Raw genomic sequence first — 22,681 nt, forward strand, 5'->3', positions numbered from 1 at the left:
CTTTACCAAGGGGGGGGGGGGGGGGCTAACGGAATCAACACGCTTAGGGCACGCGGCACGCTTTGTACAGAATCAATGCCTGGCGCGCTGGAATCCTCACACCATCCCTGCCTGGCAGGCTCCTCGCCTCCGTTTCTTCAAGAGGAAACTGAGTCTCGAGAGGCCCAGAGCCTCCCGAGGGCCAAGCACGAGGGAGGGCAGAGCACAAACTGGACCCCAGGGGGCCTGACCCCAGGCCACGCCCACCACACCAAGCACTGAAGACTGGAATTAAATAGATTAAACAAAAAGGGGGATTCAAAAATGCACTGTTTCCTGCTCACACGCGGAAAAGGCACCGTTAGTCCGGAAGCAGCTTCCGGGGAAGAGCGTGTGCGTGAGTCACAGGAAAAGCACTGAAGCCGCTGAGGACATGGCGGCTTTGCCGGCCGCGCTCCATCCCCGAGGAAGGCAGTCCCCCTCCTCAGCCTCAGCAGGAAACAGCATTGTTTCTGAGGCTTAAAACATCTCAAAAAAAACGTGTGGAGTCCTTTATTATTCAGTGCTTGTGAGATGGGGAAGCAGACAGCAGCATTTTTTATAGATTTACTAGGTTGGAGACGGCTGTGCCAAACGCAAGGTTTATTGTCAAATAAAACAGTTCTGCTTTTTGATTGCCGGCTTTAAAGTGTTGCTTGTGTTCTATAATTGCGTGCACAAAATTATTTAATTTGTTTTGTTTGGATCTTATTCTGGACACTTTCCCAGCCGGGAAGATGTAAAAATTAAAACATCTATTATGGCTTTTATATTCTGAGGTGGGTGATAAAGCGGAAAAAAGGAATTATTCAAAAGACTGGGAGATTTCCATTTTTAAAATGTCTCCTTGCTTTTCAGACCCTGCAGTGCCTGCGCCAGCCACACGCCCTCTTGACTTCCCCGCCACAGGAGCGCAGGCCTCCGCCTCCAACAGAGGCCACAATGTCTCGTTACTACTGCAAGGACGCCCTGGCCGGGCAGCTCAGTTGATTTGAGCTTCGTCCCCGTACACCAAGGTTTGGGGTTCAGTCCCCAGTTTGGGCACATACAAGAATCAAGCAATGAATGCATAAATAAGTGGGAAAACAAATCGGTCTCTCTCTCTCTGATTTTTTTAAAATTAAAAATACTGTGCAAGGAACCACAGCGAGCCACTTCCACAGCCACGTCAGTGTTGGGGTGAACCACTGAGCTTGGCACTCCCGTTGGTGGCCTGGAGGGTGTTGACAGAAGTGGGAAGGGGAGGAGCCGGAGAGCCTGGGGCTGAGCCCTCTATAAAGTTAAACATGGGCCCTCCTAGCGGCTTCCATTCAAAACTCAAGTGGCCACTGAAGCAAGCACCTGGCTGCCTCTACATGACGCGAGTTTCCTGGAGGCTCTGGGAGAGCTTCCAAAGGCGGAGCAGCTCAAGTTCAGCCCCTCGCTGTCCCCTGTGGAGCGCCCCGACCTGGCAGGAGCAGTCCTCCGAGACAATGAACTGATCAGGATGGAGAGCCAGTCGGGAGCGTCAGCTCGTGAACAAATGTGGACAGTTTCCTTCTCCTCCGAACCCCAGGCTGTGAGTGGCGTGCGCTGCCAGCACAGGGATGGAGGGCGTGGTGCCAGCCGGGAGGAGCCAGGCAGCTGGGGCTGGGTCACCTTCACGGAGGTGCAGGGAGTCCCAGGCCAGTGACTCCCACCCTGGGTGCTGAAGGAGCGAGAGCCGTCAGCTCTCCCTTCGGAGACTCCAGGAGAGCCGTGTGAACGTGGGAGGATGGCGAACAGGGCCCCTTTTAGGAGAGTGGAGACGGGGGTCGGGGGGGACGACAATGTGAGGATCTGAGGGACCGACAGGCCCCCTTTGGGAAATGTCCTGGGCGCCCCCTCACTCACTTCCTGTACTCCTCCTCCGTCATCCGCAGGCAGAAGGTCTCCAGGACCCGCCGAAGCTCCTTGGGCTGCATCCGGCCCGTCCTGTTCACGTCGATGAGGTGGAGGGCGCGGACCACGGCTTTAATGTTTGTATAAATCTGCGTATAAAAGCCAATTAGGAAACGTCAGAAGATCCAGTGCTGACAACCAAAATGGTAACGAGAAATGGGAACGCTGCTAAACGCTTCTTGTAAAAGAACACGTTTCAGAGACGCGCAGTGATTGGTGCTGCAGAACGACATGTGAACGGGAGGAAGAACACTTTGCATTTCTCGAATGTTTTAAGGCAATTTCCTCTGTAAATGGTCTCAGTAAGTGTTTTTTGTTTTTTTTTTAACCCTCTTTCTGATGTGAAGCAGTCAGTCTCATGCACAATCCACCCCCTTGTAGGCCACAGGAAGCAGCGTCTCTGGTGCCCGACACCGGTAGACACAGTTCTGCCGCGCCTCACATTACCGCTCTATTCCTCACAGCCACGTGCAAACTCTCTTACCAGGAGCGGAATGAAAACCAGGACTGAACTTCCACCCCTCTGGTTTTTCAAAGACACCACAGCAAGGCCTTACAGAGGCCTTGAGTTCAGCAAGTGCGTGCTTACGTCACACACGTGAAGGGCATCGCAGGCCCGCGGAGACGCGGAGGCCGAGCTGAGCACCTGCCCTTCAGCCACGTGTATTTAGAGGAAAGAGACACCCTTGGGCTCCGTGTGCCCAGCGCAGAGCCACGTGGCGGACTCGTGGGAGGTGAAGGACCGGTTTCCCTGTCAGGTAAGACAGGTTCAGGGAAGCCATGGGAGCCACCTGACAGCCCTGGCTAGTCGCTGACGATGCTGGGATTCGAACCCGTCGATGTAACCACCCGCCCCGCAGAGGAGAGAAGGCACATCAAGCTGCCAGGGGAACAAGAACCTGCCTCAAGGCGTCTGCAGGTTCTGTTCCTTGGCCTGGAACCTTCTGCCCAGGGAGCCTCCGGCTGCTCTCCACTGCACTTGGGTCTCGGCCCAAATGTCTTATCAAAATGGCCTCCCCTGGGCACGTGCATAAGATAGGAAGGACCCCACCCAACTTCCTCAAAGCACTTCTCGCCAACGAACACTGTGCTAGTCGCACTGTGTCTCCCCTGGAATGTCTGCTCCGAGAGCAGGCTCCGCTCATGGCTCCCGCCCCTGCTTGGCGACGGCCTCCCGGGAGCCTGGTCCCCTGCCTGCACCGCTCTGCAGGGCCCTCCCGCGTGCAACCGCGTCACTGCACCACCGTCACCGGAATGGCGGTTACGTGGCAAGTCCTGTGCGGGGTTCCACACACATCTCCGCTTCTAAGCACCAGAGAGACTGGCTGATAGGATCAAACACCCGAAACTGGGGACGCCAAGCCAGGAGGAGGGGGCCCATGGCTGGGGGGGTCCCCTCGGCTGCAGCACCTGGTCAGAAAGCACAGACCCAGCCCGGCCACATAAACGCTCCGCGCCTGGTCTGCGCCAGATCCCGCTCCCCTCTCCGGCGGAACGGAGGGCACGAGGAGATGTGCTTTTTAAAACCCAAAGCAACCCATATGGCTCTGCAGCGCGGAGCGCGGGGAGCAGCCAGGCTGGCACCGAGCCCCACCCACCCGGCGACGTCTCCAAGTCTCTTATCATTTGTCAGACGGGAGTTTGGCAGGATCTGCACTGAGCTGCAGATGGCGAGGCTTAGCAAAGGCGCCGGTGAGGCCACGCTGTCAAGATTGGTCCCGCGCAGGGTGGGAGGGAAGCAAGGGGTGGAGGGGGCCAGCATGGGGGGTCACAGTGGCCATGCCCCGGCCCCACTTCCCCACTGCCCCGGAGAGGGAGGAGGGCGGCGGGGGACGGTGAAGAGAGAATGAGGGTGGCGTGGGCAGCACTCCTTTCCAGGCCACTGGACATCAGCGTCCGGGTGTAACTGGGACAAGTCTGCAGCGAGAGCCAACTGTCTCGGAGCCTCCTGCATATATGCCCCCTCCGGGCCCCTCCCACCACAGCCCGGTTCTCTGTCTGCCGGCAGCCCCACGCGTTGATGGTGCAGAGCGACTGGGGCCGGAGCCAGCAGCGGGTGAGAGTGGGGCCGGTGCTGTCAGCGGGAGCGAGCACCAGCTGCTGCCCTGATCACCCCTCAGGAGCAGGGGGAGGTGGAGAAGCCCTCAGGGGTGATCAGGGGTGGCAGCCGCTGCTAGCACCCGCTGATGGAGCCGAGCGATTGGGCCCAGCGCCGGGCACCAGCAGTGGGTGCGAGCGGGGCTGGCGCCAGCTGCGGGTGCAAACACCAGGCAGGACTGCGGCACACAGGAGCAAAGAATTTTCAGTAACCGCCAGAGTCTCACCCCGATGACAGGTACCGGTGCCCTGCCTTGGTCTGGCACCCCTGTTCGCCTGCTCACCATCCCACAGCGGCCATCCCACCATGTTCTGCACACACCCCCTGGTGGTCAGTGTACGTCATAGCAACTGGTTGGTCTGGTTCTTTCATCATTCAGTCTATTTGCATATTAGCCTTTTATTATATGGGAAGGATTGCCTCTGGCTGCTTCCCCTGCACAGGCAAAGTTGAGTAAGTGGACAGAGCAGGCTGTCTGGTCTGTGAAATTAAAAATATTTACTATCTTTCCAAACAATATTCATGACCCATCCCATGCTCTCCCCTGCGCCCCCGCTCATATCTGAGCGGTGTCAGGGCTTTCTGTGCACAAACACAAGGAGAAGCGCTGAGGATTTACAAAGAAAACCAAACAACAGTTATGGGGACTTCAAAGACCCAGGAAATGGGCCCAAGGCTCTGCAGAAGCCGCCCAACTGGCCAGCAATTTCTCAACCAACCGCCTTCCCTCTGAGCCAGACCTGTCTCAGCCCATCCAGCAGCCGGGACCAGCCAGGAGCTGCTTCCCACTCCCGGGGCAGAACCAGCCCTGAAATGAGACTTGAATGCTCTGCACTGTTGCTCAGGTGACAATGGAACAGCGGCCTCGCCTTCCGTTTCCTCGTCTGTGAAGAGGGGCTGCACTGGGAGCTGTATCGCGTGGGGGGAGCAATGTGGGGGGAGCAATGAGCGCGGGTGCAGTGCCCCAGGGAACACGCTCAGTAAACGCGCTGATGGACCTGCTGATGGACCAGAGGCTGCGGGCAGGGCAGGCAGGTTGGCCAGCGCCTGCGGAGAACAGTGCGCAGCAGAAGCCTCACAGGTGCACCCACTGAGTGCAATGGCTTGACAAACTCCTCACGGTGGATGTGGTTATTACTCCATAGCTCTCTGTCTACAATTTATTTTACAGCACTTAGACCTCCAAGAAGGAAAGCTGTGAACCCAAGTTACTATGAGCACCCCGATATTAAAGGAGGTGAGAGGAGGCCTCACTAATGTGTCCGCCCTGAGGCCCGAAGGCCCACTCGGCTGCAGGCTCTCTGGCCGGCCCTTCCCCAGGGGGCACGGTTCTCCGTGTCAGACGGGACCCTGTGCTTAACTTCAACCTTCACAGCCGTGTCCTCCCTGCTCCTGCTCCGCTGACTTCTGTCCGGCTCCGCACCGCAGCCACCGCGTCCGCCCTGGTTTCGGCCGTGGGGGGAGGGAGGCATCCCACGCCGCCTGGCCTGAGCCAAGGGCCTCCCCGCAGAGCACCTCCCCGCAGAGCACCGTCTCGGCGTCCCCTGCTCACCGCGCACCTGGCACCGCGGCTACCTTCATTTTAAACTTAAGGAGACATTTTTTAAATGAAACCATGAAAAAGGAGTTCTCTCACAATAAACACATCAGTGCTCATTTTCCTTATTATTCTACTTTTGGCTATTTCGTATAAAATCTTTAATTAAAGTTTTTCTTTGAAATTGTCATTATCAACCAGAAGAAAGGACGGGGGATGAAGGAAGCACAGCTGTGCAGACAGGAAGCCCATTCGGGACTAAATGGACCGGAACGGGGCGAGCGGCCTGCCTGCTACGCTCTGAGTCTGGCTCCGTATTCTCCCAGCACCGTCTAACTTGTCACTTTATATCAGTTCCATCTGTTTACGCTCTGCAGAGTATTGGCTTCCTACCGTGAACATTTCCTATTTACCAGCTGGTAGCGATGAGCCAAACCAGATAGGAAAAAATTAGAGCACATTCAGAACCTCATCAACACAAGCTCTCCATGTGGGGGCCGGTGGGCGGAGCGGCCGGCGGCGCCACCTCCGCCTGGTGACACTGGCTCTCCCACCCTGGGGCTCCCTCACACACGCCCAGGACAGCACACACTCCCTGCACGCGAGCATCACTGCCTCGACCGAGGCTGCACACGCTCACAGAGACCTCACACGAGACCGGTGAACACGGAGAAAAGGGGGCCGACCACAAGGTCAAGGCAACCTCAACATCAGAGCTGCTATCACGGAGCAAAAACCCAAAACTCCGGAGTGGGGTTTCCTTGCAGCCACAGTGGAAAGATCAACTGCTGTTCTCTGAGCACAGGCCACGCAAACCTCCCGCACGTTTGATTCATTGTTAAAATGCGCCCCTGCCACGTGCAGCTTAAGGACTTCTAGGAGAATCCCACCCACCATGCACCCCGACAGCCAGGAAAACAAGCCGGAGGCTGCATACCAATAGCTGGGCTTTGGAGCAGCCAGATCTAGAAGGAAATTTCCCGTCCCTCTTATCTTGCTCAGCCAGCCCACACCCACAGGCCGGCCACCCCGTCACCCGCCTCCAGCTCACGCCAGGGCAGAGCTGCACGCAGGGAAGGGCAAGCCACACCCCTCCCAAGACTCCAGGTCTCCGCGCCCCAGCGGTGCTCAGATGTGGCTGATGATGAGGTCCCGTCTGCGTCTGGTCTGGGTGCCCTGCCTCCGCTGCCTTCCCATTGGATGTACCCGCTGCACTGCTGGCAGCACCTCCTAACACCTCCTGCCCATGCCACTCCCACCCGAAACCTTCAATGAACCACCCCACCCCACGCCTTGTCCGACATCAGGGTAAATGCCCGGCCTCGGATCCTTCCATCCTCCTCTTCAGCCTGTCTCTCCGGGGTGACCGGCCCGGCCTGCCTCTCCGGGGTGACCAGCCCGGCCTGCCTCTCCGGGGTGACCGGCCCGGCCTGCCTCTCCGGGGTGACCGGCCCGGCCTGCCTCTCCGGGGTGACCGGCCCGGCCTGCCTAAAGAGACAGAGCTCCCCACAGGGCAGACACAGGGCCCTGCCACACACGGCCACGGCCCCACTGCCAGGGTCCCCCTCTCCCCAGACTCAGTCCTGAAAGCTACCCCGCAGGCCCCTCACCGTCCTCCACACCGAAACGCCCTCTCCCCACAGCCCACCTGGAGCTCCCACCTCCGCTCTCCCGGAGTTTCCCGCTGCCCAGCCCGGCCCGGAGATCGGCCCTGCAGAGCTGGGCTTTCAACCAGGAAACAGCCCGAGCTCACATCGGGCACCAGGACCCGCCCACGGCACTGAAGCTCAGCTTGCGCCGGACAGAGAAGGTGCCCCTCCCAGGAAATCCCAGAATGGCCTGGGTGTTAAAGAAATGCACAACTATAGCTCGGGCGGTGCGGCTCAGTGGTTAAGTGTCGACCTATGAACCAAGAAGTGACAGTTCGAGTCCTGGTCAGGGCACATGCCCAGGCTGTGGGCTCAATCCCCAGTGGGGGGGGTGCAGGAGGCAGCTGATCAATGATTCTCTCATCGTTGATGTTTCTCTCTCTCTCTCTCCCTTCCTCTCTGAAATCGGGATATTAAGTATATAAACTACTTTATATCTATAAAGTAACACACAATTTAGTGAAGTCAGGAAACACCTCCCCGGGAACTCTTGGCGCCCGCTGTGAGCCCACACCCAACCACGTGGCGTCTCCCCAGGACCCGCTCAGAGCCCCAGAGACAGACTGAATGTGGGTGCCATCGGCATCCGGCCTCCTTACCCTCCCGCTCTGTGGCTTTAAACCATAAATGGCCACCATTTAACTGTCTGCATGAGAACTCGTGTCTCATCTCCTCCAAACGCAAATTCCTGTTTTTTTGAGTAACTTCCGGCGTTCTGGTGAGTTCATTTTATAGTGACTCACACAGAATCTCAGCAAGGCCTTGTGATGCTGTCCCCGCTCTCACAGCCCAGGAAACAGTGGCAGCGACGCATGTGCGCAGGCCGCTCAGGTGAGAGCCGCTCAGCCGCACACCCCGCGAGGCAGGTCCGAGGGTTCCCACCTGCTCCCCGGCCCCGCACCGCTTTAAACACTCACCCTATAAGTGTATCTGTGCATGGATTTGCCACACACAGGAAAACCTTATTTTTAAGAAAATAAAAAGATAAACTTAGTCTGAAATAATTCTGATATAACGGAATCCTTGCTTTCACCTCCCGGGGAGCCTTTGGTGAGTTAGGACTAGAGCAGCGGTTCTCAACCTGTGGGTCGCGACCCCTTTGGGGGTCGAACGACCCTTTCACAGGGGTCGCCTAAGACCATCGGAAAACACATATATAATTACATATTGTTTTTGTGATTAATCACTGCTTTAATGATGTTCAATTTGTCACAATGAAAATACATCCTGCATATCAGATATTTACATGATGATTCATAACAGTAGCAACATTACAGTTATGAAGTAGCAACGAGAATAATTTTATGGTTGGGGGTCCCCACAACATGAGGAACTGTATGAAAGGGCCGCGGCGTTAGGAAGGTTGAGAACCACTGTCCTAGAGCAGCCACAGAGGTCCTGGAGGAGGAGTGTTTGCGGCATAATTTTCACAGTGGGAGTGCCTGGGAGGTGACATTCTCTGGATCACACGTGAGCGCCGTCTCCATGCGGAGGGCGCAGGCGCACTTGGAGCTGTGACACTTGTGATTGACAGGCTTCTCCTCGGGAGGACAGCGCCGCTGAGCAATCTGTCCCAACAGCTCTGCGATATGCTAATTCCCTTCAGGTGAGCCAGGAGATGTGTTCAAATATCTGCCGCAGAGCAGCCCACACCGGCAGCGCCGGCCGAGCAGGCGGGGATCGGGATCGGGATCGGGATCGGGAGAGGCCGTGAGGCACCGGAGCCTGCGCCCGGCTAAGGCCTCGCTCGGGGCGGCCGGGCGGCACTCAGGCGATGCGCTGCGATCATGGCGAGGCACGTGTACAAAGTGGCTGTGATTCACTGTTTCTTTATTCCTCAAGCCGTAATTTTTAAATGTCTTTTTAGGAAAATACACCATTTTCAGAAAGTGAACCTACCATCACTTGTCTTTTCCTTCTGGGGAATCACGGACCAAGCAAGCAGCGCAGCGCCTCTGCTTCCCTCCTGACGCTTCTGAGACGCCTGAGGCGGCCAGGGTGCCCACGAACACGCGGCTAGACCACGGGCTGGAGCCCGACAGACACACTGGTCACGCGGCCGGTAGACCAGATGTTCGGACATCATGGCACCGGGCTAGGAACAGCTCTCTGATCAGGGGTTACGCGGCACAGAGCACAGAGCCTGGGCCTTTCTCTCCTATGTGTTAACTGAGTTCGACGCTCTTGAACTCTGGTCCTCGCTCCAGAACAGTTTTGCCTTTGTGTTTTTTTGGGGGGGGGTTTTTTTGGGGGGGAAGCGCTGGGCTCCTCTGCAGGCCTGGGAGCGCCGTCTCTGACGTGGTTACCACGAGCGCATCCAAGGAGCCGCCAGACGAGCTGCTCTTTCTTCGCCAGCCTCTCCTCGCTTCCACCTTCCCCTCAAGCGGGGGGTTGACCAAAGGTAAACAGAGAAAGACCAAAAGGTGGTTCGCCTGGCAACACACGGACGCTTGCCCTTCGTCCTTTCCGTCCTGAAGAAGGCAAAGCCCCGAGTCTGGGCCTCGGGCGGGGCCCCGCTCAGGGATGGAGCTGGGCCCCGGCAGGCGGGGGCCCGGGAGACTGAGGAGCTGGGAAGAGTGTGAGGGCTTGGTGCCCGGGCCCGAGAGGAAAGGAAGGAAGACTCCCGAAGGCCCACTCTGAGCTGGGGGCAAAAACCCCGCCCAGTGTGTGGACCACTCGCTGGACCGGCCTCAGCTCCAGGGGCGCTGCTCCCAGCGAAGGGCGAGGAGCAGGTTTGCGTTCTCTGCCCTTGGGGGTCGGGGCGGGGGCGCAGTGCTGCCCTAAAAACGGCAGCTGCGCGGTCCAAGCCCCCAGGTGCTCGCTGCGGGTACTCACGCCACGCCACACCACATGGCAGCACCTCAGGTGGGTGTGACTGTCCCACTGACAATGAGGAAATGATGACGAGGACTTGCCCAGGCCTCAGCTGAAGTGGCAGATACCTGCCTGGTCCCACGCCCCCTGCCTGCCCAGGGCTGGGATCAAGGAAGAATCTGGGCCAGCAGTTCGAGCTGCCAAAGGCATGACAGACCCCGAGCTGCCCGGATGCAGGCTGAGCTCCTCCCCGCTCCTCCCCTCTGAATGTCGCCTTTCTGTTCTCACCGCAAGAAGCTGATGAAAGCTGCAGGGGTTTAAACCGACTCAGCCCATGGGTGGGCCTCTCCCACTGCGGGGCACCGGGCAGGGCTGGGATTAGAACAGGACGGGGGCGAAGGACGGTCAGTGGGGAGTCCCCCTCAGCTCTCCATCATCCTCAGTAGCTTACACCCCTCACGCCCACACCCTCCATGCTAACGCCGCGGCGCGGTCCAGATCCACGGTGTCATTATGTTGATACGAGTGTCATAAACAGTCAACTTTCCTGGGAGAATTTCATGATTAACACTGTTTATAAAGACATGATTTAAAAAAGTAACCCACCAATAACATCGATCACATGACATGTTTCTTACAGAAGAACAAAGGGACCGCCACGGAGGAAGCCAATGCATATAGCAGGCGCCCGCCTCCCTGGAGCCCAGGGAGCTGGGTGTGAGGAGCAGACGATGTCCCACACGATCACGCGCAGATGCGCGGCCTGGCGCTCACGGCATCCGCCAGGAACATTCAGACACACATTTTGTGGATTTCTGGCTATTTTTGATATTCAAATGTATGAAAATCTCAGAAGACTTCAAAAAAGAAAGAAAATTTGTCACATTTCAAACCAACATATTGAATCAAATAAATTAAGCCATGATTCTCAAACTGCTCGTGCAACTGACAGGTTCAAATGCATTTTAAAAAGGGGTCCGATTCCAAGCCCCAAATGCCATGAACAGGCCCCCCTATCCCCGCCCCCCCACAAGCTGGGTGCCGTGACACCCACCGCAATCAGCAAACGGGGCAAAGCTACCGGCTCCTTCTCTAAGCGCAAGGCCGCTTCTGTGACTGACGCCCCCTTTGTGTATCTCCCTGAGTCCCCTGGTTGTTGGTAATGTGCACACATGATTGGCACTTACTGCTAAAAAGCGGTAGTTTTCTCTCTTTAAAGAAAACCCTGCTTCTGTCTGAGACAAAAACAGAAAGGGCGGCCCCACTAAAGGGCTTCTCGCGGGCGGGCGGGCCGCTGTAAGATCTGTTTAGCCAACGGCTTTGACCTGGGAACGCAGACAAGCCCGTGGCTCAGGCTGCACGTCTCCCGCTGCTCACAGTGGCTGCTCTTAGGGGGGGTGAGGGGTGGGGGGGAGCATCTGACAAGCTCTCCATTACCTTCTCTCCTACGAGGGTTTCCAGCTCTTTCAGGGTCCGGCCGCCACTCACTTCGCCTCCACTGCACCTGAGGGACAAAAAGAAAAGCTTGTTGTTAAAATGTAGCAAGTCAATGTTGACGTAGGGCATGCAGAGATCAAAATGAGAAGGGTTGCTTAACTATGCGTTTTAATTTTTTATATTTTTATTGATTTCAGAGAGGAAGGGAGAGGGAGAGAGAGAGAAGCATTGATCGGCTGCCTCCTGCATGCCCCACACTGAGGATCAAGCCCGTAACCCAGGCATGTGCCCTTGACCGAAATAGAACCTGGGCCTCTTCAGTCCACAGGCCGACATTCTATCCACTGAGCCACACCAGCCAGGGCTGCCCTGTGCACTTTTTTTTAAATATATTTTATTGATTTTTACAGAGAGGAAGGGAGAGCGAGAGAGAGAAGCATCAATGATGGGAGAGCAGCATCCATCGGCTGCCTCCTGCATGCCCCACACTGGGGATCAAGCCCACAGCCCAGGCCTGTGCCCTGACTGGAATCGAACTGTGACCTTCTGGTTCCTAGGTCCATGCGCAACCACTGAGCCACGCCGGCTGGGCATTAAATTCAATAGGGTCAAGTTCTACCAACACGTCTTCCAAATATATCTGTTGACATGATCAGTTCTAAGGACCCTGTCTTATCTCTTATCATTTTAAATTTCACATTTTCATATGAAGAACATTAAAAAAAACACCACTTACCGCTTTATAAGATTTACATTTAGGTCCATCCCGCCAAACCTGGACAGGAACTGGAGGTACGGAACAGCGCCCGTGCTGGTGAGGTGGATCTGCATTCAAACAGGAAGGAGGACAGCCTGTTAGAGGACTCGGACCCAAGCCGGGGCAGCGCCGGCGGAGGCGGGATGTGGGTGGGACACAGCTGCTCAGACCAGGGGCTGGGTGACCCTCCTGCTCAGCAAGCCAGGTGCAAACAACACGAATGCCAGTCTGCGCTAATTAAATGTCAGCACGCTGTCTACATCATCATCTAAATCTAGATCTACCTAGCAAAAATATATTCTATTATGTTTATAGACGTGTGCTAATAAACATTACATATGTGTAATTAGAAATATGAAGGACTTGGTTCCCAAGGGGCTGAGGATCAGCACAGTGTTACCCCCTGAGTGCCAGCTAAACGCTGTGTACATCATACGCTCGTAAGGTAGAAAACATCATTCTTTTTTATATATATATATCTTTTTATATATATTTTATTGATTTTTTTTACAGAGAGGAAGGGAGAGGAATAGAGAGCTAGAAACATCAATGAGAGAGAAACATCGATCAGCTGCCTCCTGCACATCTCCTACTGGGGATGTGCCCGCAACCCAGGTACATGCCCTTGGCCGGAATTGAACCTGGGACCTTTCAGTCTGCAGGCCAACGCTCTATCCACTGAGCCAAACCGGTTTCGGCAAAACGTCATTCTTAAATTCAAAATTCTAGCAAAGACATTACTGGGTCAAGTGTGTCAACACTGTATGTTAATTTATCCCTCCATGTTTAATTTACTGCTGTTGATAACTGTACTATGATTATGTAAGAGAATAGTTCTTTGTCTACACACTGAAGTATTTAGAAAGAAAAAACCAAAAACGTAAGCAACTTCTCAAATGGCTCAGAAAAAGAACATTATGTCTATTGTTGTGTGTGTCATGTACAGTACTGTTTACACACACACAAGGAAAGGTCACAGGAGAAGCAGGTGAGGTCACATGTTCACACTGGCACGTGGGGGGAGAGGGTACGGGCGCTGTTAGTGCCATAGGGGCCCACCCACCCTCTCCCTCTTCTGACAAACGCTCTGGAGTTTGAAAGTACTTCTAAGGAAAAAGGCCAATTTTTTAAAAAGTGAAAATAATTTTTCTCCCGGCCCCCAAAAGAATTATAAAACTAAAATGAAGATAAACACAATCATTATAAACGTTTTTATTCACGTACACACAGTACGCAGAGCACACTTGCCCAGCGGCGACAGCTGCGGGTCTGCTCATGTGGCTTCGCATCCCCTCAGCTCTCAGGCGCCGCTGGAGCCCTGCACGGCCTGCTGGTCTCCCCAGCGGACACCTCCCTCCATTTCAGCATGTGCCCCGAGAGGGCGTGGAGGGAGGGTCCCTTGTGCAGCTCTTCCCGGGAGGACCCGTGGCTTCTCACCTGATGGGCCTCTGAGTTGACCTAACTTGGGGTGGACACCTGTCGTACAGAAGGTGAGGACAGGGTCCCCACGCAGCTCCCCGGGGGCGCCTCGCGGCTGGTGGGGAGGGAGTGGATGAAGCGGGAAGGACGCCAGTGGAGCTCACACTCCCCAGCAGCTCGGGTGCCAGGCCCGGTGCCCATGGGAGTCCCCAGGCAGCCCGGGTGACCTCCTGCGGGGCTGACCTTGTGCAGCCTCCCCTCATGGCACTGCCATCAAGGGCCAGACAGCCCTGTGCTTCAGAGCCAGGCTCATCACACTAACCACCCGCCGGGGAAGCAGCCAGGCCATGGGTCTCTGAGGCTTCTGGCACATTCCACGCTGTTCTGGCAGCCTACGGCAGAGATGTCTGTGATGGCCAGCCCCGCGTCGAGACCTCAGACCCCACGGCACTGTCCACAGGAGAGGCTCCGCTCGGAACTCGCCTTCCAATATTCGTGATTCCGGCAAAAATGTTCATGGATGAAAACCGTCCACCGGCCAGGGGCTGAGAGCAGTCTTGGATGGGCCGGGGTCGGCGGCTGGGAAATCAGTATCCCTGCTGCCAAGGGCTTCAGAGGCACCGCTCCCACCTGGCGAGCTGCTTCCATTCTCTGGAATCCATTTCCCAAGCCAACTTCTTCCAAAACTGCTACATGAACACTCAGGGACCGAGGCTGTATTCTTCCATTCGTATTCCTGTCAACAGAACCTCAGGTGTGGGCCTGATCACAACACCCGAAATCAAACATGTTCAACATGGTTCTTAACATTAAAAATTGAATCTCAAGGCCTGGCTGCTGTGGCTCAGTGGATAGAGCATCGGCCTGCCGACTGAAGGGTCCCAGGTTCGAATCCAGTCAAGGGCACATGCCCAGGTTGTGGGCTCGATCCCCAGGAGGGGGTGTGCAGGAGGCAGCCGATCAATGATTCTCTCTCATCTTTGAAGATTCTATCTCTCCTCCCTTCCTCTCTGAAATCACTTTATTGATAAATATATATATTTATTAAAACATATATTTTAAATTGAAGCTCAAGTAAATTCACTCTAACTGGGAAGTTCTTTCCTCATTTGAAGGGGGACGTTCCCATGAAATGTTTTACCAGTTGCACGCGTTTCCCGTTAGGCTGGCATTAGGTGTAGGAGAACGGGTGTCCCACCACATGGACTCGTCAATAAAGATCGGGAAAAGCCTCACGCTCCCTGGACTGCGGGGCTGGGAAGAGAAGCCGCGCCCGTCACTCCGGTGACTCCAGCCGCCCCGATTCACACGCGTCACAGGAGCTCGTGGCTCTAGAAAAACACGCTTATCATTGAGGATAGACGGTTAGGACCTGTGTTGTTTGGGGTTTTTTTTTTTAATCTTTGAAATTCAACATTTCTCAGTAACTTCTTTTAAAGACAGACGTAGCTTTTAAAAACAGATACACATTTCACATCTTCTGTGCTTTTCCTCTTCCTGCATAGCTGATTCGCACGGGAAGGTTGTCAAAATTTTAAATTAACATCAGATCATGAATATAGGAAACATGAACAGGAAATAATGTTTTTATTCTCCATTTGGTATAAAGTGTCAGTTCAGTCAAGCCTATGAGAAAACAGATTTTCTGTTTGCAAGGACAAACGCTCTTTAAAAGTAAAAGAACATCATTAGCGTATGACACAGCAATTCCACTGCCAGGTGTGTCCCCAAGAGGAGGGAAGACCCGTGTCCACACAGACACCTGTACATGAGCCGTCACAGCAGCACTGTTCACACAGGCCAAAGAGTGGAAGCAACGCCAAGGCCCATCGGCTGAAGACAGAAGGTGGCCTGTTCCTACAGTGGAACATTATTCGGCCATAAAAACAGGAAGTACTGATTCATGCGACAACACGGAGGAACCCTGAAAACATGTGAAATGAAGGAAGCCAGACACAGAATATCATATAATGTCCCATTCCATTCATAGGGAATGTCCAGAATAAGCAAATCTGTTGTGACAGAGTAGGCTAATGGTTGCCAGGGAGCGGGGACGGGAGTGAGGAGAGGCTGCTAAGGAATACGGAGTTTCTCTCTGAGGTGGTGGGATGTCCAGGAATTAGGGAGTAGTTGCACAACTCTGTGGTTATATTAAAAACCACTAACTTGTATATTTTCAAATGGTGAATTTGATAATATGTAAATTCTATCTTAATAAAGCCTTTGTTTAACATGTAGGTACATATTAATTGACCATAAAGGTGTGGGTTCGTTTCTGGGCTCTCTCTTCTGTTCCACTGATCTCTATGCCTGTGTTTATGCCAGTGCCATGCTGTTTTGATTATTATGCCCTGGAAGTATAGTTTGACGTCAGGTAGCATAATTCCTTCAACTCTGTTGTTCTTTCTCAAGACTGCTGTGGCTCTTCAGGGTCTTTTGTGGCTCCATATAAATTTCTGTGGTATTTTCCCTAGTTCTGTGAAATATGCCAATGGCATCTTGCTAGGAATTGCATTGAATCGATAGATTGCTTTGGGCAGTATGACTATTTAAAGAGGTTAACTCTTCCTGTTCATGAACGAGGCACTAGTATATGCTCCCACTTACTTGTATCTTCTTTCATTTCTTCCTTCTGTGACTTAGAATTTTCTGAGTACAGGTCTTTTACATCCTTGGTTAAGTTTATTCTTAGATATTTTCCCTAAGAATTTAGGTATTCTTGGGTGTTTCCCCTCAAGTTAAATACCCCCTCCTCCTGAAAGCCCTCCTGGACTGCCACACCTCACTGTTAGGTAGTGTCCCCTCCTCTAACTCCCAACCACCCTGTAACTGCCTCCGTCTGGGGGCAACTATCAGCCCTTTCATAGCTCCCTCGCTGGACAGGGATCCCCTCAAGGGTGGCCCACGTCTGGCTGCTCTGCACTGGGCCTAGCATATAGTAGATACTCAGTAACCCTGGGATGCAGGAACAAATGCCGAAATACCGACAGCCCCGACTTACGATGGTTTGTTTGACTTATGACTTTAGAGCTGTATGATGGTGCGAAAGCAATACACATTGAGCAGAAGCTGTACTTTGAATTTTGCTCTTTTCCAGGGCCAGTGGCACTCTGGTGATGCTGGGCGGTGGCCGCAGCTCCCAGGCAGCCACGCGCTCACCAGGGTCAACAATCAACGCCGTTGGGTGTACTCACTGTGCCGGCTGTGAGTGCCCGGAGCACGCTGCGCGGGCGGCTAGGCTGCCATGCTCCTCGGCGAGGTGTGTTAAATGCATTTTCTCCGGACATTTCCCACTGACCACGGGTTTATCAGGAGGCACACCCCTCGTAAGTCAAGGAGCATCTGTACTAAGTTCCAAAATGCAAGTTGAGCCCGGCCGGCGTGGCTCAGTGGTTGAGCGTCAACCTATGAACCAGGAGACGGTGGTTCCATTCCTGGTCAGGGCACGTACCCATGTGTGGGCTCAATCCCCCGTGCAGGGCGTGCAGGAGGCAGCCGATCAATGATTCTCTCTCACCATTGATGTTTCTCTCTCTCTTTCCCTCTCCCTTCCTCTCTGAAATCAATAAAAATATATTCTTAAAAATGCAAGTTGACCAAATGCTTTATACATTGGAAGCTTTACAAAACAAGGCAAGACAAACAAAAAACTAAAAGAAATTACTGTAACAGTGCCACGTGCGACATACAACCAAAGTTCATCCCAACTCTGCCCCAACGTGAGGATGCGACGTGAAGAAAGAGCGCACGGCTCCCTCGGGCCGCCGCTGCCGCCATCGCCCTGGCCGCCGGGGTGACGCGACCCTACCTCGGCCAGCACGTCCTGGAACTGCTCCCGGGTGAGAGCCAGCAGGAAGGAGCTGATGACCCTCCGCAGCTCGCTCCGGGACACTGTCATGCTGCAGCTGGGGTCCAGCAGCAAGAAGGCTTTCACCAGCTCGTCTCCTTTATCAGTAATTTTTTTAAACAAAATCCGTTTAACATCTAAGAAGGACAGTATCGGATTTGCAACGGTTGTGGCTGTAAAAGAGAAACGGCTATTTATTAAACATGCTTAGAGCTAAGCGACCAAAACCCTCCCCGCTGTGGCCTGGGGCCAAGCCGCCTGAGACCTGTCTCTGTGGAATGACAGTGATAAGGACAAAAACGCCCTGCGAAGAGCGTGGGTCATTACAGGTGGAAACAGGGTGTGGGAATGAAGCTTAGGAGTCAATTCCTTTTAAATCAATTGCTAAACTACACTGAGTTTTCAACCTCTGGCTCATTTTCGAGGGTAAAACGTGTATTCTTACATCTAGATCACATCCCCGTCCGAGACAAGGAGGAACTGAGAACAGGCACACCGAGGGGGGAGAGGGCTGAGCTCGAACGTGCTTTGGGGCCTGGCCTGACGGAGGGGCGTCCTGGCTGCAGTGCGTCAGGTCCCTGGGTCCAGAGTCACAGAGGAGAGAGGATACCGCACGGCCCTGCCTTTCCTCTGCCTACGATGGAAACTGCTGTAGTAACTGGTTGAAGTGACAAGTAAATACACTAACTACAAATCAACTCACGGTGCCAACCAGCATCAGCTGGAAGATGTGACTATTCTATTTTCTAGTTTATGACCGACTGGGGAAGAGGAAGCTAAGAATCGCTGCAGTTTGCAAAACCTCTCTATTTACGAGGTTGCACAGGCTTGGTGACCGCAGTTAGTAACTGTGTCTTACGTGGTTAAACGTTTGTAGCATTGCCTGGTCACCCTCGTAAGATACCGCACCGGCTGCCATGCTGTGTGGAGTCACAAAGCCGCAGGTGGGTGCTCCGGGCATTTGCTCCCCTGGGAGGAGAGGACCGGCTGAGAGCCTGAGGGAGGGGAAGGGCTTAACCCTCCCACAGAGATGCTCACGGTGCAGTGTCGCCACGCGTGGACTTCCAGTCTCCACGGACTCACGTGGCACAGCTCGCAATTCCCTGTGGGCCCACACACACTGCTCTCCCTCGGCCCGCCCAGCCTGGAGTGCCAGCTGCACCCAGTGTCACAGAGGGACCCTCCTGGCCATTTACATCTCCGTCCTGAAATCTTTCTTTCAGACTTTCATGGACATTTTTAGTTGCTTTCTGAGAAACCCATCTTTTCTGTCTTTTCTTTTTTTAATTTATTATTTTTTAAAATCTTTATTATTGAAAGTACTACATATGCCCCTTTTTTTCTCCCATTGACCCCCTTCACCTGGGCCCCAGGTCTTCGCCGCCTTAGTGTCTGTGTTCGTGGGTTATGCATATATATATGCATACAAGTTCTTTGGTCGATCACTTCCCACCCGCACACCTTCCCTCCAAAATTCCACACTCTGTCCCATGCTTCCATGTCTCGGGATCCACTTCGTTCATCTTTTATTTTGTGAATCAGATTCCACATCTGAGTGAGATAATGTGATACCTGTCTTTCTTGGACTGGCTTATTTCACTCAGCATGATACTCTCCAGGTCCCTCCATGATGTCTCAAAGGGTAAGAGATCCTCCTTTTTTACTGCTGCATAGTATTCCATGGTGTAAATGTACCACAGCTTTTTTATCCACTTGTGTACTGATGGGCACTTGGGCTGTTTCCAGATCTTAGCTATTGTAAATTGTGTTGCTATGAACATAGGGGTGCATGCATGCTTTCTAATTGGTGTTTCTGGAAACCCATCTTTTCAATCAATAATTCTAATTTAAAATTATTAGGAAAAAATAATTACTAGAATTATCAGAAAATATTAATTTGAAACCATGTGAAATTACTTAAAGGGAAACCTTTCATTTCACGTGCCCCTGCAACTTCTGAGATTTAAAATGAAAGCACTAACCAAACTTTGCATGACCTGCTAGTGAGAATGCAAATTAATTTCACCTTTCTGCATGGCAATTTGACAGAATTGTTTACATCTATCCAGAATAAAGTCACAACAGACTGTCCCTCTTCCTTCTAACATTGAGGAAAAAATGAGATAAGCCAAAAAAGATGGCTTTAAAAGCCCATCAGAGAACGAAGGATGGAAAGAGATTAAATTCAGAAAGGATGGGCACTCGCAGAGACAGAAGACCCAGGACCCTCTCCCCCTGTGGAGCCCCAGGAAGAAAAGCCAAGCCGCGCTGAGCTGTGTGGTGCCCAGGGCACACAGGGCCTTCCGCTGGCGCAGGGCAGCGGCTGACCCCCACGGAGGACAGAGCAGAGAGCTGAGGCAGTCCCTCCAGAGCCAGCGGGCCTTCACTGAGTGGACCTCGCAGCCCATTGCAGACCTCGGGCAGGGTGGCCAGTGGCTGGGCCGGGGCAGAGAACACCCAGAACACTTCTGAAACTGGCAGCTGGGCTGAAAGCGCAGAGCTCCCCAGTGGGTCAAGCTGGCAGCTGGGCTGTGGGACAGGTCTCTGGAGTCTCCCCAGGGTTCAGATGTCAAGAGCTGTTGAAGGGGGACATCTGAAACCAGGGGTCCCCCAAATCTAACTGAAACCGCAACCAGTCCAGCTCGACTGAGAGATTACACAGAGCAGCCATCTCACCAAAAGCCAGGAGAGGAGGCGCATTCCTTTAGCTGGTGGTGAATATTAGTTACTTCCATATCTACTGTTTTTCACACAAATGTCTGGTCTTAAATCTTTTTTAAATTGCAAGACAAGTGAAATAAGGAAGGTGTCCTAATGAAGAGCAAAAACAGTCATGAGAAGACCCACATAGTGAACAGATATAGCCATGATCAGGTGTTTAAACTAAGAATGGTAAATGTGTTAGAGACTAGAGGCCCAGTGCATGAAATTTGTGCACTTGGGGGGGGGGGGTCCCTCAGCCCAGCTTGAGCCTTCTTGCAGTCCAGGAGCCCTCAGGGGCCTAAGCTGGCAGTCGGACATCCTTAGCGCTGCCATGGAGGCGGGAGAGGCTCCCGCCACCGCTGCTGCACTTGCCAACCATGAACCCAGCTTCGGGCTGAGCAGCGCTCCCCATGTGGGAGCACACTGACCACCAAGGGGGCAGCTCCTGCATTGAGCGTCTGGCCCCTGGTGGTCAGTGCGCATCATAGCGACCGGTTGTTCCACCGTTTGGTCAATTTGTGTATTAGCCTTTTTATTATATAGGATAACAGAAAAGTTGACACCATGTCTTCACAGTGGGGTTTCAGCAGAGAAATGGAAACTTTTTAAGAAGTATATGAAAAAGCTAGAAAATAAAAATACAACATCAGAAGTGCAGAACTCATTTGATTTGCCTAATAGCAAACTGTACGTAGTAGAAGAAAGGACTAGTGAATATAGAATCAGGTCAGTAGAAATTGTTCAAATTGAAACAAACAAAAGGCACAAAACATTCATGAAAGAACCAGGGTGTCTAGTATCTGTGGCTGCCAGGTTCACGTTTACCCCATGAATTCTGCTTATTTAATATACAAGTTAAACAAGTAATATCTACATATACATGTGCACACATGAAATCAAAGCCAGCCAAACAAGTAATAGTGACCACTCCTGGAGAGGAAAATGCTGTCAGGATGCACCAAATAATATCTATATGAACATACAAATATATATATAATTTTTATTTAAGAAAAAAAATTAAAAATGCCATCACTAAAAATTAAAGGCAAATGACCAATGAAAAAAGACACTGATGGCACATCAGGAGGATGAAGGATTAATATCTTCATTACAGAGACAGCTCATAAAAATCACTAAAACCACGTACTCATAGTGGGTAAGTGAGCAAAGGCATGGAAAGGCAGGTTACAAAGGAAAACACAAGCCAGATGAACTCGAGATCAAAGCTGACCTCTACTATTAGAGACATGCCAACCAAATCACCATGGAGCACCGCATCTGGACTTGCAAGGACAAGAGGTAAAGGGTGATATTCTGTCAGGATGCTTAGAATAAGCACCTTTAAACATTACCTGTGGGCGAACGGGTACAAGCGTCCTAAGGGCAATCCAGGAGCCTGAGCGCGGGAATGCCCTTTGACCCAGTGACCCCTTTGACCCAGTGACCCGCTCACTGCAGCCTTCCTGTACCATCAGCGCGTTAGGGAAACCAAGCCACACCCAAAGGGCATTGCAGGCCTGGCGCTATTGGACTGGAACAGGCTCATTACTGATGAGACATTTCTGTGCTGGAAATTGCTAGTCAACCCTCGCTTCCCACTCTGCCGGGAGCTGGTCCATCCTTGCTGTTTCAAGGGACCTGGCATATATGGCATACTGTTCTTAATATGTTTGCTCACCTTCTTGGCACTATGTGTTTTAACCAAGGTCTCCTCTCTGAGAAAGGTTGTTTCCCCAGGTAGGGATTTTCCCCTGAAGTTAGGGAGGGAATAAAACCCCTTAACTAAGTGCCAGGCGGGTAATTAATCACTTTAACTACGAACAATCATGCTTAAGCTACATAATCTTTACTCCCTGGAATGGAGATAACTCCTTTTCCCCTAGAAACAGGAACCCTGAGATGTGGGCAGGCACGTGGCTGTCTGGCATAAAGTCTGTATTTCCCAGGCTCCCTAGTGGATGCATGTGACCATGTGATTAAAGTCTCGCTAACTGTGAGCGCACACAGGTGCCCACTGTGACTTCTGACTGCCTTTCTCCCACTCATGAGGCAAAATCAATCCCCCCCATCATGTCCCCTCCGAGTCCTGCTCCTGGGCCGTGCGCTCACCGCTGCGTCCGTACGTCTGTCCCAGCACGTGTTCCTCACTACTGGAACGCCCCGTTTTCCTCCCTGGACTCCCTCCAGGCGGGTCCTCCCTAGACCCACCTCCTTCTCCTTAGAACCTGGGACGGTTCTTGTCACACAGTAGGGCTCATAAAGTGTGTGAGAAGGGAGGAAGGGAGGGCTCATGCCACCACCCTGCCACTTACAAACTGTGTAGCTGTGGGGAAGTGTCTCGGGTCCCCGTAAAGAGAAGAGGGACAATAACAGAACCCACTCCCTCGCTCTGCTGTGGGGACCCAGGCCCTGAAGCCCTCGGACAGAGTCCGGCACGCACCACACACAGTGACAGCGACTGTCAGTAGCATTTGCTCGCGAA

The 22,681-nt window shown here is 53.1% G+C and overlaps 1 protein-coding gene across 1 annotated transcript in view; it reads right to left on the reverse strand.

Moving 5' to 3' along the window:
* Positions 1-10,595: 10,595 nt before the first annotated feature.
* The window catches only part of LOC308513141 (EF-hand calcium-binding domain-containing protein 6-like), a 35,896-nt gene continuing 23,810 nt past the window's right edge, over positions 10,596-22,681 (reverse strand). The window contains exons 5-7 of the mRNA XM_081082972.1: positions 17,458-17,669; positions 12,210-12,298; positions 10,596-11,540 (exon numbers count right to left, since the gene is read on the reverse strand). Of these exons, the coding sequence (XP_080939098.1) occupies positions 11,387-11,540; positions 12,210-12,298; positions 17,458-17,669 (455 nt within the window). The 3' untranslated portion in view covers positions 10,596-11,386. The remainder of the gene's footprint in view (positions 11,541-12,209; positions 12,299-17,457; positions 17,670-22,681) is intronic.

Source organism: Myotis nattereri (genome assembly GCF_964212035.1).
Source record: "Myotis nattereri genome assembly, chromosome: 2".
NCBI lineage: Eukaryota > Metazoa > Chordata > Mammalia > Chiroptera > Vespertilionidae > Myotis > Myotis nattereri.